Source organism: Heterocephalus glaber, unplaced genomic scaffold, assembly GCF_053883595.1.
Source record: "Heterocephalus glaber isolate CG9 unplaced genomic scaffold, H.glaber_assembly_v1.0 deba00000281, whole genome shotgun sequence".
Lineage (NCBI taxonomy): Eukaryota > Metazoa > Chordata > Mammalia > Rodentia > Bathyergidae > Heterocephalus > Heterocephalus glaber.
Genome location: NW_028258139.1, coordinates 35,621,748 through 35,639,901, shown reverse-complemented (window position 1 = coordinate 35,639,901; position 18,154 = coordinate 35,621,748). Strand labels below are relative to the sequence as shown.

At 38.6% G+C, this 18,154-nt stretch overlaps 1 protein-coding gene across 9 annotated transcripts in view; it reads left to right on the top strand.

Moving 5' to 3' along the window:
* Slc4a4 (solute carrier family 4 member 4) overlaps positions 1-18,154 on the top strand; it is a 393,201-nt gene that overhangs the window by 242,122 nt on the left and 132,925 nt on the right. For all 9 annotated transcript variants that reach the window (XM_087184461.1, XM_087184451.1, XM_087184464.1 and 6 more), the window contains one exon: positions 17,734-17,891. In XM_087184461.1, coding sequence (XP_087040587.1) covers positions 17,734-17,891 — 158 coding nt within the window. The remainder of the gene's footprint in view (positions 1-17,733; positions 17,892-18,154) is intronic.

The following is an 18,154-nucleotide window of genomic DNA, read 5'->3' as shown; positions in this document are numbered from 1 at the left end:
AAGCAACAAGGGATGAACAACAGCTCTTGCTATCCCTTATATTTTATCCAGGCTACTTAGGGCCTCACACCCTTAATCCTAGTGCCCTTGAGCCTAGCATTGAACCATGAATCAATTCCAGCATCACACTCTAGATCCAGCCACCTCTGAAAAAGCCTCACCTGTGAGCACATGAGCCTTTGGGGGGACATTAGACACGGCCATAACAAGTACCAAGCTTAGAATGATGAAGCTTGGACTATGGAGACAGTCTTTGGTTTGAATCCTTGTTCTTCTCTTCCTAGTTTCCTAATCTTAGTCAAGTTATGTAGTCTAAATCTCACTTCCTGCATAGGTCAATGGAACCAGAAAAGATTTCTTGCTTATAGGAATGTGGTAAGAATTTAATACAATGATGCATGCAAAGTTTCTGGTCCAGTGCCTGGCCAGAGATCATTGGTTAGAAAATATTAGTCATCATTATTATTAACATTAATCATTTAAAAGGTTTAATTGAAAGCCTTTATGCCTCTTTCTCGTTAGTGCCTATTAATTTTACAAAATAGTGGGTTTCAAAGAAGTGGAGGACCTCTGCAGAGAAGACTACAGTACTTCAAAGAAGGAGATTGAAGAGGATATCAGAAAATGTGAAGACATCCCCTGTTCCTGGATAGGCAGAACCAATATTGTCAAAATGGCCATACTCCCAAAACTATTATGTAGTCACAAACTGTCAATGCAGTACCAATCAAAGTACCAACAGCATACTTCACAGACGAGAAAACAATCCTAAAATTCATATGGTACCAGAAGAGACCTGAATAGAAAAGTAATTTTGGACAATAAGAGCATAGCAGGTAGAATAGCAGTACCAGACATTTAGCTATACTACAATGCAATAGTGGTAAAAATGGCATGGTATTGGAACAAAAACAAAAATGTGAATCAATGGAACAAAATTGAGGATACAGAAACCTCCCCACATATATTCAACTATTTGATCTTTGACAAAGGGTCCAAAACCATATGTGGAGGAAAGATAGCCTATTCAACAAGTGGTGTTGGGAAAGCTGGTTGTCCATTTGTAGAAGAATAAAATTGGACCCTGATCTCTTGCAATGTACTAAATTAAAAGCAAAATGGATCAAAGATCTAAACATTAAAACAAAAACATTAAACCTTCTGGAAGACAAAATAGGTAAAGCACTCGAAGACATAGGAGTAGGAAAAATTTTTAAACAGAACTTCAATCGCACAGGAAATAACAGCAAGAATCAACAATTGGGATTATATCAGACTGAAAAGCTTATTACAGCAAAACATTCAATCAGTAGAGTAAAGAGAACCTACAAGCATGGGAAAAATTTTTTGGCAGGTACTCGTTGGACAGAGGACTAATATCTAGAATATACAAAAAACTAAAAAAAAAATCAAGCCACCTAAAATTAAAGACCCAGTCAAGAAATGAACAGACACTTCACAGAGGAAGAAATATAAATGGCCAACGAATATATGAAAAAGTGCTTAACATCTCTGGCCATTAGAGAAATGCAAACTAAAACAACACTAAGACTCCGTTTTACTCCAGAAAGAATGGCAATCATTAGGAAATCAACAATAACAAATGCTGGTGTGGCTGTGATGAAAAAGGAACTCTCCTACATTGATAGTGGATATGCAAACTAGTCCAACCATTATGAAAATCAGTATGGAGATTCCTCAAATAATTAAATTTCATTAAACTCAGCTATCCCCCTACTAGATATCTTCCCCAGAGAGCTGAAGTCATTATACCACAGCAATACTTTCATACCAATATTTATAGCAGCACAATTCATAATCGCTAAATCCTGGAAGCAGTCTGTATACCTATCAACAGGTGATTGGATAAACAAAATGTATGTACATATGATGGAATACTACTTGGGTATAAAGAATGACAAACATGAAGCATCTGTAGGAAAATGGATGGACCTGGAAAACATAATGTTGAGTGAAATAAATCAGACATGCAGGCCTGAATATCATATAGTAGCCCTCATTTGAGTGAGGCAAAGTACAAAGAAAATGATAAAGGATGGATAGAAGGGGACAAAGGGACAGATCCCATCTAATAAGGAAGTGGTCCAAGGGAACAAGAAGAGGGGGAAGGGGGAAGGGAAGGGGAAGGGGAAATGAGAGGAAAAAAGATACGCCATGTACAGGGACCTCAGTCAATGCAAACAGTATAAACCATAGCATGTGCTAAAACAAATAGCATCAATAGGTACGAAAAAGGTGATTGGGGAAGCAGAGGAGGGGGAAAGGGGAAGGGAGAGGGAAGGGGAAAAGGATTAAAAAAACTAAGCTGTAATATGCACATGTGACCACTCCCCAAGATGATTGTAAACTGAATGAATTACAAATATATACTAATAAAAAAGTGGGTTTCACCACATGCTATGTTTTGATATCCATTCCTCAATTACCCTTCTTTATACCTCTCTCCCTCTCCTCCTTATTCCCTTCCTTTCATCAAATTAGTAATCTCCTTTCACTTTTATGTCATCTTTTATAGATTCCACACATTAGGGGCAACGACTATTTCACTTAACACAATGATCTCTTGTTCCAGCCATTTTCCTGCAAATGACAGAATTTCCTTTAATGGCTGCATAATGCTCCATTATGTACATATGCCACATTTTCTTTATCCAGTCATCTGTTGATGGGTACCTAGGATGGTTCCACATCTTGGCTAATGTGAATTGTGCATAGTAAACATGGGTGTGCAGGTATCCCTATCACATACTAACTTTAATCCCTTTGGGTATATCCCAGGGAGTGGTACAGCTGGATCAAATGGTAGCTCTAGTTTTAGTTTTTTTGAGGAACTTCCATACTGATTTTCACAGTTGCTGTAAAATTTACATTCCCATTGGCTATGTGGAAGGGTTCATTTTTCCCTGTATCCTTGTCAGTATTGTGTTTTGTATTTTTGATGATAGCCATTTTGACTGGGGTGAGCTAGATTCTCAGTATTGTTTTGATTTGCATTTCTCTATGCTATCCAGCTGTAGATCAGCTTTTTTTTTTTTTTTTTTTTTGGGTACCGGGTATCGAACTCAGGTCCTTGCGCTTGCACAGCAGGCGACGAAACCACTGAGCTAAATTCCCGGCCCAATTTGCATTTCTCTAACAGCTAACAATGTTGAACATTTTTCACATACTTATTGGCCATTTGTACTTCTTTTGAGAAGTTTTTAATTCATTTGGCACTTATTGATTTGGCTATTTGAGTTTTTGGTGTTAACATTGTGAGTTCATTGTATGTTTGAGATATGTTTATATATTTATATCTTTTAGATATTAACCCTCTGTTGGGGAATAGCTGGCAGAGTCTCTCTCTCATTCTGTAGACTGTCTTTTCTCTCATTAGTTGTATCTTTTGCTGTGCAGGAACTTTAAAATTAGATATAGTCCTATTTATTGACTCTTGCTATTATTTTCTGTGCTAGTAGAGTTCTATTTAGGAAGTCTTTGCCTGTACTTATGGCTTCCAATGTTTCCCCTATGTTTTCTTCTAACGGTTTCAAAGTTTTAAGTCTTATTCCTATGCCTTTGAACCATTTGGATTAATTTTTATATAGGGTAAGAAATAGAGATCTAGTTTCTATCTTTTACATATAGATAATAAGTTTCCCCAGGACCATTTGTCAAAGAGGCCCTCTTTTCTCCACTCTATAGTTTTGGCCCCTTTGAAACAGAATCAGATGGCTGTAATAGCATGGGTTTATTTGTGTTCTCTATTCTAGTCTGTTGGTCTATGTTCTATTATTTGTGCCAGTACCATGCTGCTTTTGATACTGTAGTTTGTAGAATAATTTGAAATTGGATATTATAATGACTCCAGCCTTTTGGTTTAGAATTGCATTGGGTATTCTGAGTCTTTTGTATTTCCACATGAAGTTTAGCATTGTTTTTTTCTAGTTCTGTGAAAAATGTCTTTGGAATTTTGATGGAGATTGCATTGACTCTGTAGATCACTTTTGATAATATGGCCATTTTTATAATATTAATTCTGCCTAGCCATGAACATGGGAAGTCTCCACTTTCTGGTGTCTTCATTTTCATTTTGCCTTGGTCTGAAATTTTGGTCATAGACGTCTTTTACCTCCTTGGTTAGGTTGATCCTTGGGTATTTTATTTTTTAAAGCTATTGTGAGTGGAATTACTTTCTGGATTTCTTTCTCAGCTAGAAAAGGTGCTGATTTTTTAAATGTTGATTTGTGTATCCTGGCCTTTGTGCCTCTTGACAGAAATAGTCCCTTTAGAATTCGGTGTTACTAATGCAAGACTCAAAATAGCAAACAAAGAAGGACTTTAGTGTACAGTGAGTCTCTGAAAGCTGGACTCCCTTTCAAAAGCTCTCTAATAAACCTCAAACAAGTGGTAGCACTTCTGAGCACTTTAGTGGAACTTTTGTTAATCAATGAATGGTGGCAATGTATACTTATATTTCAGAACCAGTAAAGACCTTTCTCTTATTATGTGAGACTGGCAGTTTGCTACCACCAAATAGAGTACTTTCCTGAGCTCCTCTAAGTCTCTCTTGTCTCTTTGTTTCTCTCTGTTTCTGTCTCTGACTCCCCCCACCCTCCAATTTAACCCAGAACCTCTCTCACACTGGGCAAGTGCTCCACCATTGAATTACATGCCCAGCTCTGCCCTTATGTGTCTTTGTGCATTTATAATGATGCCGCAACACAGATGTGATCATGTGATTTCCTATGTTAAACAAATGTTTACTAAACACTTACTTCAAGGCTATGACTTTATGAGGCATCAGGGAAACAAGGTTGAATAATAATGTGGTTTCTTTTTATAGGGTACTTTAGAAGCCTTTTTAAAATACTCACTGTCAAGTGAGAGTCACAGGCAAGACAAACACTGAAAGTAATGTGCCAAGTATTATCCCAGAGTCAGGCTAGGGGGGGTAGGGGCCAGGGTGAAAGTTGCCTTTTCCGGGAGGCCTGGCTCGAGTGTGGGGCATAAGAGGCCTCTAAAGGGCAGGGCAGGTAAGAGTGCACGCTGCAGGAAGGACTTGCCCACCAGTGCTTCAGGCCTCCTGCCTCGGTGCACAAAGCCGGAGACTTGTGATTACCCACAGCAGGGTGCATGACAAGACCATGAAGGGGAGGAGTCCTAGAAAAATCATCGAACTCAGGTAGCACCTTGGTTCTTGTTTTTCTTTTTAAAATCTTTTTTCAGGCGATGTTCTCTGTATTTAGTTATTCTCTTTTCCTCTCTCTCTGATCTATTTTATTTTACACTGTTAAATACTATTAACTATTTTAAAGTGTGCTCATTATAATTTTTAAAGGTTACCTGTACAGACCCTAAATCAGTGTGGATGGCTAATTCTAGTTTACTGTATGGAAAGCTCAGAGATTTTGGGGTAAGAGCTTCCAACCTTGAGGTGGTAAAACTTCTTCACCAGACATGGGCAGAAGTGGGCAGAGCATTCAAAGGTCTGGATTCAGTACTGGTTTAGCCATTTAGCTGTATGTTTTGTCAAAGACCCTTAAACTCTATGAATCTGTGTTTTCATCATCTGTAAAATGTAATAATACATTTTTTTCAAAAGCTGGCTATAAGAATTCAATTAAAATAGCACATGTTGAATATTTAAAAATTGTAAATATTCATATTTGGCAATGTTTTAATAACATGAGACACAAAATGTGACTTAGAGATTTTGACAAGTTGCCTGTTAAACTAGATCATTACTTGATTTAACTTTGTTTAGGAAATCAGAACTAATGAAATGTATTAATATTATATTTAGTTTAATACCCTTTGGTAAACATCCTGCTTTGCAGAATCATTTGCATTAATGGTGGTGAGATGTCTAAATTTGGAAGGAGATGTTGTAAAATCAAAATCTTATCCTCAGGGGACTGTTTTCACTTTGAAGTTGTATTTTGTAAAAATGGAAAAACAGAAGTAGAAGAGTGTTCAGAAAGTACAAGGATGGCCATAGAGCCTTTTGACACCTTGTTTTGTTTAATAACTTTGTACTTTTTTGCATTTTATACACTTTGGAAATCTCAGACCACATTATTAATGTTAAGTACCAGTAACATTATAATTGTCAAAGTTTTGGATTCTATGGGTTGTCATTACTTGATTTTATGGGATATCATACTTGAAAAGTACAACAGTTCTTTTAGGATTCTTAGATACTGGGCCAGTGGTAATTAAATGTAGCCATTTGAAAACATTTTCTCAATCACAGCTAAAAGATAAACCTAAGGGGTTAGAGGTTCCATAATAACAAAGCAAAACATGTTTTTAGTAATTTTTCCCTATCTAGTAGTTCTCTGTATCATATCAAAAAAGTCTTATACCAACACTAAGCTTAATGAATAAAGAATATCTCTATTTAACATAAAAATTTTAGTATAATTTTTATGTGGTCTTATAGTAAAGGGTAACACTTGCCAAGTGAAGAGAATAGTGATTTTTATCTGTTCCTTTGTCTGCTATTTTCTAGTTGGGTAACTATGTACTTTACAGTCCAGACGAGAGGTTTAGGGAGGGAGTGGTGGGCTTGTTGAAGATTGTGTTTATTCAGCCTATTCCGGAACACCTGACCCTGCCTGCAGCCCAGCACTCTTCTAGAAGGCCATCAGAGTAATGGGTACATGAGGAAACAATGCCAAGAAGCTGTTGCTACTGACTGAAGCCTTGTCTTCAAACCCCAAAGTGGACCTCTGGTGAACGAGACAGACCCTCTGACTCATTGTGATAGATTTAAGAAGCCTAGAAGCAAAACACGTTCATACTATGTCTGAGCTTTGTAGCTGGAACCCAAACCTGGATCATGGAACTTCCTTCTTTTCTGCAAAGAAAGGCCAGAAGATAGCTTTTAATGAGACTTACAGTCCCAATACCCGGGGAAGAGATAGTATAGAATTTGATTAGTTTGAGTCATCCCTCTTCTCTCCTAGCCACAAAATAGGAGGGAGACTGGAGTAATTGGGAGGCTGAAAGAGACAGTTTTAAGGAACCATGGAAGCCAGCTCAGACAATGTCTCCAAAACCCGAATCCCTGAGCCCCACAGCTTGATTCTGCAGGCGTGCTTCAAATAGATACACAGAGCTCTTGGTAGGTTAAGTTCTTGATAGTTCAAATCTATTTCACAATTCTTCCTGAGATTAGTTTTAGAAGTCAGTATTTGATGGCCAACTTTTTCATCTCAGGCCTGTTAGAAGCTAACTCTAGCTCTGTCTTTCTTTGTATCTTATTAAGTGAGTGTGTGTGCGTGTGTGTGTGTGTGCATGTACAAACCCTAAGTCTACTTCATGATCTTTGCACTGTGAACACATCTGGTACAGTTTGAATCTCTCATGGAGCAAGGTTGGGAGTTGTGGTTTTGGGAGGTAACTGACTTCTGACAGCTCCCCCTTAGAACGAGATCAGCGGCTCTTTCTCCTTTTTGCTATCTATAGACCCCTCCAGCATGCAGCATCCACAGTGCTATCTTTGAAGCAGAGAACAACCCTCACCAGATGCAAGTACTTTGACCCTGGGCTTTCCAGATTCTAAAACTATGTTAAATTTCTGTTCTTTGTAAATGACCCAGGCTCAGGCATTTTATTATAGAAGCACACAAAAACCAGGACAATACTGTAAAATTGTCACTCAGACTGTGAAATAGAACATGACAACCATTGTTTATTGTTTTCTATTTCATTAATTTACTCTTTCATTTTTATTATTTCCTTTCTTCTAACTTCTTTGGGTTTCATTTGCTGTTTTATTCTTCTTGATGTGTATATTTAGACCATTAAACTTTAGTTTTTCTCCTTTTGTAATGTTTGCAGTTAGGACAATAAATTTTACTGAATGCACATGGTTAGCTGTATTCCACAGTTTTAATATGTGATGTTTTCACAAAAATCAGTAGCTTTCCTCTACACAAATGACAGACTCACTGAGAGAGAAATAAGGCAAATAATTCCTTTCACAATAGCATCCAAAAAACTGAAATACCTAGGAATCATCCTAATGAAAGAAATCAAAGACCTCTTCTCTGAAAACTATGGCACTCTAAAAAGAGAGATTGAAGATGATATCAGAAAATGGACAGACATCCCCTGCTCCTGGGTAGGAAGGATTAATATAGTGAAAATGGCCATACTTCCAAAACTGCTATATAGATTTAATGCAATTCTAATTGAGATCCCAGCAGCATACTTCATAGACCTTGAGAAAACAATCCAAAAATTCATTTGGAACAAGAAGAGACCCAGAATAGCAAAACCAATTCTAGGTAACAGAGACATAGCAGGGGGTATCACAATCCCCAGCCTGCAACTATACTACAAAGCTACTGTGATAAAAAAAACCAGCATGGTACTGGCAAAGAAACAGACTTGAGGACCAGTGGAACAGATTAGAAGATGCAGAAACAATGCCAGACACACTCAGCCATCTCACCTTCGACAAAGGAGCCAAACACCCTCACTGGAGGAAAGATAGCCTCTTTAATGGTGCTGGAAAAATTGGGCTTCAACTTGCCAAAGATTAAAACTAGACCTGTATCTCTCACCATGCACTAAACTAAAATCAAAATGGATTAAAGATTTAAATATTAAAATAGAAACTCTGAACCAGTTGAAACAGAGGTTAGGTAGAACCCTTGAAGACATCAGTGTAGGAAAAGATTTTATGAACAAAACCTTAGTTGCTCGTGAACTAGCACAAACAATCAACAAGTGGGATCTCTTCTTATTAAAAGGCTTCTGCACAGCAAGAGAAACCACCAGCAGTGTGAAGAGACAGCCCACAATGTGGGAAAAAATCTTCACCTGCTCTTCCTCAGACAAAGGTCTACTATCTCCAATCTATAAAGAACTGAAAAAGATCAGACCTCCCAAATTTAAAGACCCAATCTGAAAATGGGCATCTGAAATGAACAGACATTTCTCACACAAAGAAGTAGAAGTAGCAAATAAATACATGAAAAAATGTTCAACATCACTGGTCATTCGAGAGATGCAAATGAAAACAACGCTGAGATTCCACTTCACTCCAGAAAGAATGGCTGCTATCATGAAATCAACCAATAACAAATGCTGGTGGGGCTGTGGGGAAAGAGGAACCCTGCTCCACTGCTGGTGGAGTGTATACTGGTGCAAGCACTGTGGAAATCAGTATGGAGATACCTCAAAGAACTAGGACTGGAAGTCTCATTTGACCCCGCTATTCCACTGCTGGGGATCTTCCCCAAAGAATTAAAAATATCACATCACAGTGATACATGTGTGCCCATGTTCATAGCAGCACAGTTTGTAATAGCTAAAACTTGGAAACAGCCCAAATGCCCATCATCTGGAGACTGGATAAAGAAAATGTGTTTTTTTAAATAAAATGGAGTACTACTCAAGCCATAAAAAATGAGATATTAGAGACATTTATACCTAAGTGGATGCACATTGAGGTGATACTCTTAAGTGAAATAAATGGGACACACATGTGTAAATACCAATTAGTTACTCTGGTGTGAGAAACTGAAAGTGTAAATAAGGACTAAATGTATAATAGGTAATGGGAAATAGGAAGAAAAGGGGCAAAGGGGAAGGAAGTGGGAGGGCTAGGGGAAAGGCTAGAAGGGAATGGGATTAATATGAGAAAATGGAAAACTAGGAACAACATCTTTGTAAATAGGGAGGACTGGAGGGGTTGAAGGGAGGGCTGGGCAAGGGTGAAAAATAAGAACCAAGAGAGATTATGTAAAGGTGCGAATTTCCAATGATGAATGTCATTATATTGTATACCTAAAATGTACCAATGATTAGAATGAATAATCGATAATGCAAAATAGGAAGAAAAGGTCCAAAGGGGTAGGGGCAGTGGGAGGGGCAGGGGAAAGGAAAGAAGGGAAAGGAAAAATGCTGAGAAATGGAAAAAATGGAAATAAAGTCTTTGTAAATAGGGAAGGGTGGAGGGCGTGAAGGGAGGGCTAGGAATGGGGAAAAGATAAGAACCAAGATGCATTATGTAAAGGTACAATTCCCAATGAGAAATGCAAGTGTGTTGTATACCTACAATGTACCAATAAAAGAATTTAATTAAAAAAAAAGTGATGTTTTCAGATTATGAGTAATATTAACTTTAACAACTCAGTGATCATATTTTGATCTCCAGGAGAGCTATTCTGTTTGTAAACTATTGAAATTCTATATCTTATAATCAATATTTTAAAATTTTTATGAAGTTATTTCAACATCTATGTCTGATAACTTCAATGTGTAATTTTCCTTTATTATTTCTAATTTCTGTTTTTTTTCTTTCCTTAAGTTCAAGTAATTTTATCCTACCTACTACTATGCTTGGTAATTTCTGATTGAATTTCAGATATAGTATATACAGAGTAGAGATAACATGATACTGTGAATATTATCTTTTGCTTTTGGCTACATTTATGCTGGGGGCAGGCCTCCTCAATACTCGATGAGGACCTGAGCACACGGGAGCTGGACTTCAGTCTTTATGTGTTCACCAAATATAGAGCCCCAGGCCTACATCCAGCCATAGAGAATATAAATCCTGAGATTCATAGGCTCAGAGACAATTACTGTGATGTAGAAATATAATTGAGACTACAAAACAAGTTGAGTCTCTGAACCAGTCCTATGGATGAACACGTCAGGTCTCTCTTCCACTTAGCTGTCTTGCTGTAAGAGAAGGCAACTAAGTAAATACTTATCTTTCAGGCACCACAGCCCTCCTATGAGAGGATAAGTCCCATTAAGTATATTAACAATGAATTCATCATTATTGCTGAGTGTAGGAAAAGTGAAATGGGGGAGGCAGAAACATAACTATGTGACAGGACATTGTTTTCCCTCCTTAACAGTTGATATTATTGTTTGCATAAAGAAAATGAATGAATGGCATATTCAGGGAGCATAAATCTTCTACTGAAAGGGTCTTTGACCTAGGCTATCTCCATACTTTTGAGTTCCCTGAAATTTAGTTTCTCTAGCATGTAATTTTTCCTGACATTGTATACTAGGCTCTGCTTAGGAGAAAATCTCAGTGCAATTCACCTATAGGGGGACTATCCAGCTTTTCTTTTAGACCAAGACACTTGAGATTGAAGAGATGCAGCTAACAATTATTTCAGGGCAATAAGGCAAACTGAGACTCCTGAGCAAACTGCTAGGCCTGGCACCCCTACTTCATCTTCTCCAATGGAAGGGTGTGGAACTAGGAAGCTTAGAATGACTTTGACCCCTATGATTTTGTTTGAGAAGAAGAGCTGACAGTCCCCAAAAGAATAAGAGAAAGCTGAAAAGAAGAAAAGAGAAAAGGAAAGGACATCAGTAAGTTGAGGAAAGAGTATCAAGAACTTCAAAAATAACTTCTTTGTCCAGAAAAAAAGGTGGATATTAGCATGTAGACAGGAGGCAGGGTGAATTGAGAGCAAGTATAGATTAGAGGATTATTCTCATAGAGAAAAAAAGAGACTGCAAAGAAGGGAGGTAGCTGTAGGTGCAAGCCTTATAAAAATGAGAAAATATACTCAAGTTTAGATGATGTTTAAATATCACAGTACACTGAATAGATAACAGGTTCATATTCTGATAAGTCAGGTTCACAGGACAAAGCCTATATGCTCTTGATTAGAAATAATAATATGATAGTTGCAATTATTTTAATGTGGTAAAAATGGCAGTATAAAGGAGAAAGAATTGAAATACTTGCCTAGTGTCAGAGGCATATGATCGCTTGCACCTGCTTACCAGGCAATGCTATGGTTCTGAGGGGTCCAGGACATCAGATTGTTAATAAAGTGGTTGTAATGGCTAGTTAAGATTGATTAGCAGGCACTCTCTGATGAATTCTGTGTGTAAAAGATTAAAATATGTAAATTGCTTTCATAGAAGAGGGTGGAAGAATGTGAGATCCAAATGGAGAGTAGAAGGCTAACTTTAAAATAAATAAATTAAAGAGATATTTATATATGTTCATATCACTTGTGTATGAATAACTTTCTCATCATCAAATAGAATTGTCATTCAAACTAAGCTACCTCTTTTATAAGAATTTTATTTATTCTGCTTTATCCATTCAAAATTTCTAGTTTCTTGGCATGTTAATACTGTGATCACTAGATTCAGAGAGTAAGGAAGGCTAAGAAATTATAAAAGTAAACATTCATGGCAGAGGGCAAGCTGTATACTTCTAAGTCTTACTGCAAAACCTTTTTGTGGAAGAGAGAACAGTATAAAAAGAACCTTAAATGTGGACATGTCGATTCAAAGAATGTGTATCACAACCTGGTAAAGACAAAAACAAATACATAACAAAAATAAGTCCACAAAATTGCTAAGCTAGCCAGAGGATGTTTCAGTGATTCTAGCTCCACAAGGCAGCTGCTTGAAATCCACTTCTCTGAAGCCAAGGTTGGCTAAAGGATTTTTCTTTACTGAGTGTGTTCTTGTAGGTGGACCTGCACACAGTCCAGCCTGGGTGTCCCTTTGAGAAGCATATAAGAAAGGAATGTCAAACTTTATCTTTGGAATGGAATCCAGATGATTTTATTGGGTGATTTTCAATCTGACTTGAAAGTCTTAGATTCTGTTCTTGTTTTCATTATCTTTTATTGCTGCTTGTAATTCTTGAGTCTGTTCTTTACCTTTCTCTTTGATCTTTAACACTTTTTTCTGAGTATTTTATTATTGTTGACAGTTTATTATGTAATGTCCGAATTGGTTTCCATATTCCAGTCATTCCTTTAGCAGATATTATTGGGTTCCTTAAAAAGGTAACATACATGAATCAGTGTTTGATAAACCAAGATTATGGGGGAGATTTAAAAATTTGACTCAGAGGAGAGACTCCTTCGAGTCCTATCACAGATGTGATTGCTGCGTTCTGTGACCTCCTGTCACAAAATGTGCCTTCCATGGCATTTGTGTTTCTTCTTTCATTAAATCTATTTCTATACTTGCCCCTTCTCCAATGGACTGTAAATTTTAAGAGCATAGGATGTGTCTTTTCCTCCATAGTCTGTAACCAGAACTCAAATATAGTTGGCATCCATGCCTTTCGAAGAAAATACAGTGGAGTTGAGAAATTAGATGAAAGATGAGAAAATTTCTATCCAAAGCAACGTTTTCTAATCTGATTTCACACCATAATGTGCCTACTCTCCAAGTGGAAGATATAGCAACCTAGGCTTAGAAGCGTACATATCAAAGGCTCTGAGAAAGTCTACAGGATCGAAACCTATTTAATTTTATTTTGCTTTCTTTCCCAAATCTATCTGACAAGTATATTTTAGTATCTGTGTTCTGCAGTGGACAGAAACTCATTACAAACTGAGTTAGTTGCCAAGGGGATTTGGTGGTTTATATAAGAATTCTTAGTGAAACTACAGGCTATTAGGGCTGGGGTTGGGGGCTCAGCAGTCTCTCCACCCATTTTTCTCTCCTGCTTTTGTTGGTTTCACTTTGGATGCTGACCTCATTCTTTTCTACTGTAGACAGTGGGAGACAGTCCCTTTCAGTATAGAGGCAACAACCTCAGGTCCAAAGGAGAATACTCAATTTTACACACCTAAATATCAAATTTTCCAAAAGAATTGGGTGTCTGTGGGTCATGCAGCCGCCATTTTATGCAATCACTCTTGATAGAGGTGGTGTTTAAAAGAGTGATCCTGTCTATGCCTTTCATACACTTCTGTGGTCTGGGTGGGATGTGGAGAATGACTATGGTAAGAGGGAAGTTAGGGAAGTTGACTGGGAAAAGCAGAAAAATAGCCATTCATTCATTCATTCATTCGTTCAACTAATTCATTGAACCATTCTTTTTAGGCACTTTTGAAGACAGTAGGGATAGAACAAATTAGATATTCCTAACTCCAGCAAGCTTATATTCTAGTGAGGAGACAAGTAATATAAAAGACCAGTTACACATATGATATGTTTGATGGTAATAGACAAAAGAGAAAAAATAAACGAAGGAGGAATAAAAAGTATCTGTGAGGAGAATGGAGCTGAAAGTTTAACAAGGGTGACCAGGGAAAGCACCTCAGCTGAGAAAGTGATGTAGATAAAAGAGTGGAAGAAGTGAGGGAGACAGCTGCGCAGATTTTCCCCAGAGGATGCAGGTGTGAAGGACTAGAGTGAGTGTGCTGAGGGTGACAGAGGGAGGATGGGCAGCTGGAGTGGTGGCCACAGGGAAGACCAGTGGGCAGAGCAGGCAGTGAGGCAGGGAGTGAGGTGCACCTGGGTAGTGCTGGGGTTCAGGTTCTGGTAAAGACCTGGCTTCACTACTGAAGTGGAAGCCTATGGAGGGCTTCAAGTAGAGGGGCAACATGATCTGACTCTTGATTTGCCTGCTTGGGCTGCTTTGGTGAATAGACTGAGGCAGAGCCAGGTGGGAAACCAGTGGTATAATACAGAAAAAGATCATAGCATGCACCAGGGTGGTGGCCATAATAGTGATGAGAAACATTTGGATTCTGGGTGTATTTTGAATGTAGATCCAACAGATTTTGCTGATGCAGTGGCTGTCAGGTACAGAAGAAAGAGAAAAGTTGACAACCACAGCAAGGTTTTGGACCCAAACACTGGAAAATATAGTTGTCATTCACCAGCCGAGGAAGACTGCAGGCATCAGAGGGTCTCAGAAAGGCACTTTTTACACATGTGAAGTTTGAAATGTGTATTAGAAATCCAAGTGGAGATGTTGTAGGTGTGGAGATTAGGGCAGAGGTCCTGGATGCAGATAGAAATTTGTGAGTCATCTATACCATGGGTGTTGTTTAAAGGCATGAGACTTGATGAGGTCACCCACAGAGTGTGTGCGGATAGGATAGGAGGGATCCATCCAAAGTCAGTGCTAGGGCACACCAGGCAGTGAACCTTGTTACTTCAGAATATGTATTATTTCCTCTCAGAACACTTAGATTCTACAAAGTTTGAAATATGCTAACTAAAAGAACATGCCTTTACACCTCTGTTCAGAGGATATAGGAGTTAGTTTATGTTCTTCGGTCTTAAAAATATACTCTTGATTTTCCAGTATGGGTACAGTAGTCTTAAGGTAGTGTAGTATGTACAAGTAAAACATGTTGTGGAAGTATATAACCAACTAGGATATTCTGCATATTCAGAGTAAACTGCTTTAACCTCATGAACCTTGGGGGAAAGATTTAAGGTGCGACAGAGAATTGAGCACTTCTGAAGTTCCTAAATAAGTGGGTGGAGATGGCAGGATATCTTCTGCTTCGTTGTAAAGGATGTTTAGAAAAGTTAGAAATGGAAAAAAGATAATTTTTGATAATGAGAATGAGAATTAAGTACATAAAATAAAAGAATTACAGTCTGATCACCTGCCTACCTGAAGCAAGGAGTTTGCTAAGGAAAAGAGAAATCAGAAGAGAGAGTAAAATCAGATTATTACAGTTTCTTGTTCTGTGTTGGTAGAGGAGCACACTCTTTGGAGAGAGTTTGAGGAATGTTATTTTACACGTGTCTGGACCACATAAACATATCCTACATATTCCTTTGTGTAACTTCTCTGGCGATCACAATAGCTTTGGCAGCTTATGATTTTAGACCCTTCCTATAGCTGTTCTTTTCATATCTGAAAAATGAAAATGAATTTTTAAAATATTAGCATTTATCAAAGGATTAATGGTAAAAATTGTGGAAAATTCCATATTGCTTAGAAGTAGTCATGATCCTAGCATTTAGGGGTATGAATATGTATATATTTTTTAGTTTCTTTATTTGCTAGCTTCCACTAAATTCTTAGTCCTCTCTTTCTTGCTTTTTGCTGGATAGCTTTCTTCTTATCTGAAGTACCAAACTAAAGAAAATAATCCTACAAAAATGCTCCCACAGGTAATGGAGATCTAGGGGTCTCTTCCGTAGAAGCTAAAGATAGAATGTTGGTATAACCTTTTTATTAATGGAGGAAATTGGGTCATGCCTGCCACTTCCCATTTTAGCAGTAATCTATGCAGAAAATATTAAGCTCACTGGTACTTTTGACTTGACAGGTGGGACATTTATACTGGGTTATAAGTATGTATCAGGAATGTGTATTTTTAGATGGTCTTGCAAAATTCTTAATCCTTCCATGATTACTGAAATATTTTGCTTGAGTTGTATAAAAGAATAATGCCTACAGGATAAGCCCTCAAAATGGCTATGTTCAGTAGTCTTCACTCAGAGAAAACTGCCTTATGCCTGTTTCTCTCTTCCCCCACGTGTGTCCTCCTCCTCGGGAGCAGCTCACTTGTATGTCACTCACAACATCTGAGTCATTAGCAGCTCTCATCTCCCTTTGAACCCGGGCTCTGACCATCCTTAGTAGAGTAGCTAATCCTTCCATTGTGCTGTGGGCATCATCTCTTCCCAGCCATTCAAGGTTGGCTGAGCTGCTTTGGGTATTATTCCTTATTTCTCGTGGAACATTATTCTGTTTCTACAGATTATCCTATTCACCAAAGAGTTGCAATGTCCAATTTTTAAACACCTGCTATCACCCACTGCCCTTCCCATTTCTCCTCTTTTCTTGGTAGCAGTACTTCTCACAGTAATGATCTCTGCTCCCTGTCCATGTCCCTGCTTCTCACTGCTCACTCTGTGCCTGGTGTCCTCTGTACCAGTCAGGTCAGGGTTCCTGAACCCTGCCATCTTGCCAATGTCCTCGGTCTGTTCCTAGTTCTCATCCTCTGTGAACTTTCAGCAGCCTTGGACTTGGTTTACACACTTTCCTTCTTAAGCTCTTTTTTTCCCTGACAGTTGTGAGGACCGGGTTTTCCTCTTCTTTCTATGCTGCTCTCTTTCTGGTGTCCTCTCCTAATATCTTCTCTTCCTGTAAGAGGCAGAGTGGCACAGGGCACAGAACTTACCCCTTTGCTCAGAACTTGTGCTCAGGGTTGTGTCACTCCATCCCATGGCTGTAAGTACTGTTTGCCTGGTAATGTCCTCCGGGTGTCTTCCTGCTCCACCTTTCCACTGGTGCTTTTGCTAGGCATCTCCCACCTAAAACTTGAGTCCATAATGGCCATGAGGGCACCGTGGCCTGATTCCCTCTTACCCATGCAGCTTTACTGGCTGTTTTCTCTCTTTTGCTCTTTCAGCTCCTACCACAATTGATTTCTTGCTGCTCCTCTAAGTGCAACCTCCTTCCTGTCCAGAAGCTCTTCACTTACTGTTCACTGCCTAAAATACTCTTTGCCCAGATCTTGTACCCAATACACGTATTTCTACAGAGGCCTCCCAACTCCCATGTGTACAGATGGTGCCTCTGACCTGTTGTGTTTTCCCTGCTTGTTAACTATCACTACTTTAAATCATGTATTATTCCCCCACTATGGAAACACAGGCTGAAGCAAGCCAAGTAGCTAGCCTGTCTGTCCTGTCTCTCTTAAGCTTATGTCATTGCTTGGCTCTTAGTAGCCACTCGATAAGCTTTCGCAGAGTGAGTGAATAAATCAGTGAACAGAATTATATTACACATTGTTTTATATATAAACCGTATTATGACATCCTCAATTTAATCCAAGGTACAGCTAGATGTTACTTTGATCCTATGTATAAACATGGTGTAAAAGTGGCCAGGTAAAGACTCTTGTGTGAAAACCCCTAGAAAGAGACTTCTATGATTGATACATGAGGTTTCTCTTCTTGTTCTCCTCTCTGGAAATAAATTGTGTTTTCTTGGCTCTTCCCATGCAGTTGAAGAATAAGTTCATGAAAAAGCTGCCGCGTGATGCAGAAGCTTCTAATGTGCTCGTAGGGGAGGTCGACTTCCTGGAGATGCCTTTCATTGCCTTTGTTCGGCTGCAGCAGGCTGTCATGCTGGGTGCCCTGACCGAGGTCCCTGTGCCCACGAGGTAAGCTGCTCCCCAGGGCCACAGCTGCAGCGTGTGTGTGGGAGATGACCTCCCCAGAAGGCCAGGGCATCAACAGGGTGAGGGGACATCCAGGGTGTTGAGGGAAATAATGCAGAGTCTGGCTGTAATATATGGGGGAGGGTACTAGTTTCTAATGATTTATTCTATTTCATATTTATAAATATCTCTTAACATACAAACTGTAGATTTAACAGATTGAGGAACTGCATCTGAGAGTTGAAGTGAGTCTGTCCATAGAAAAT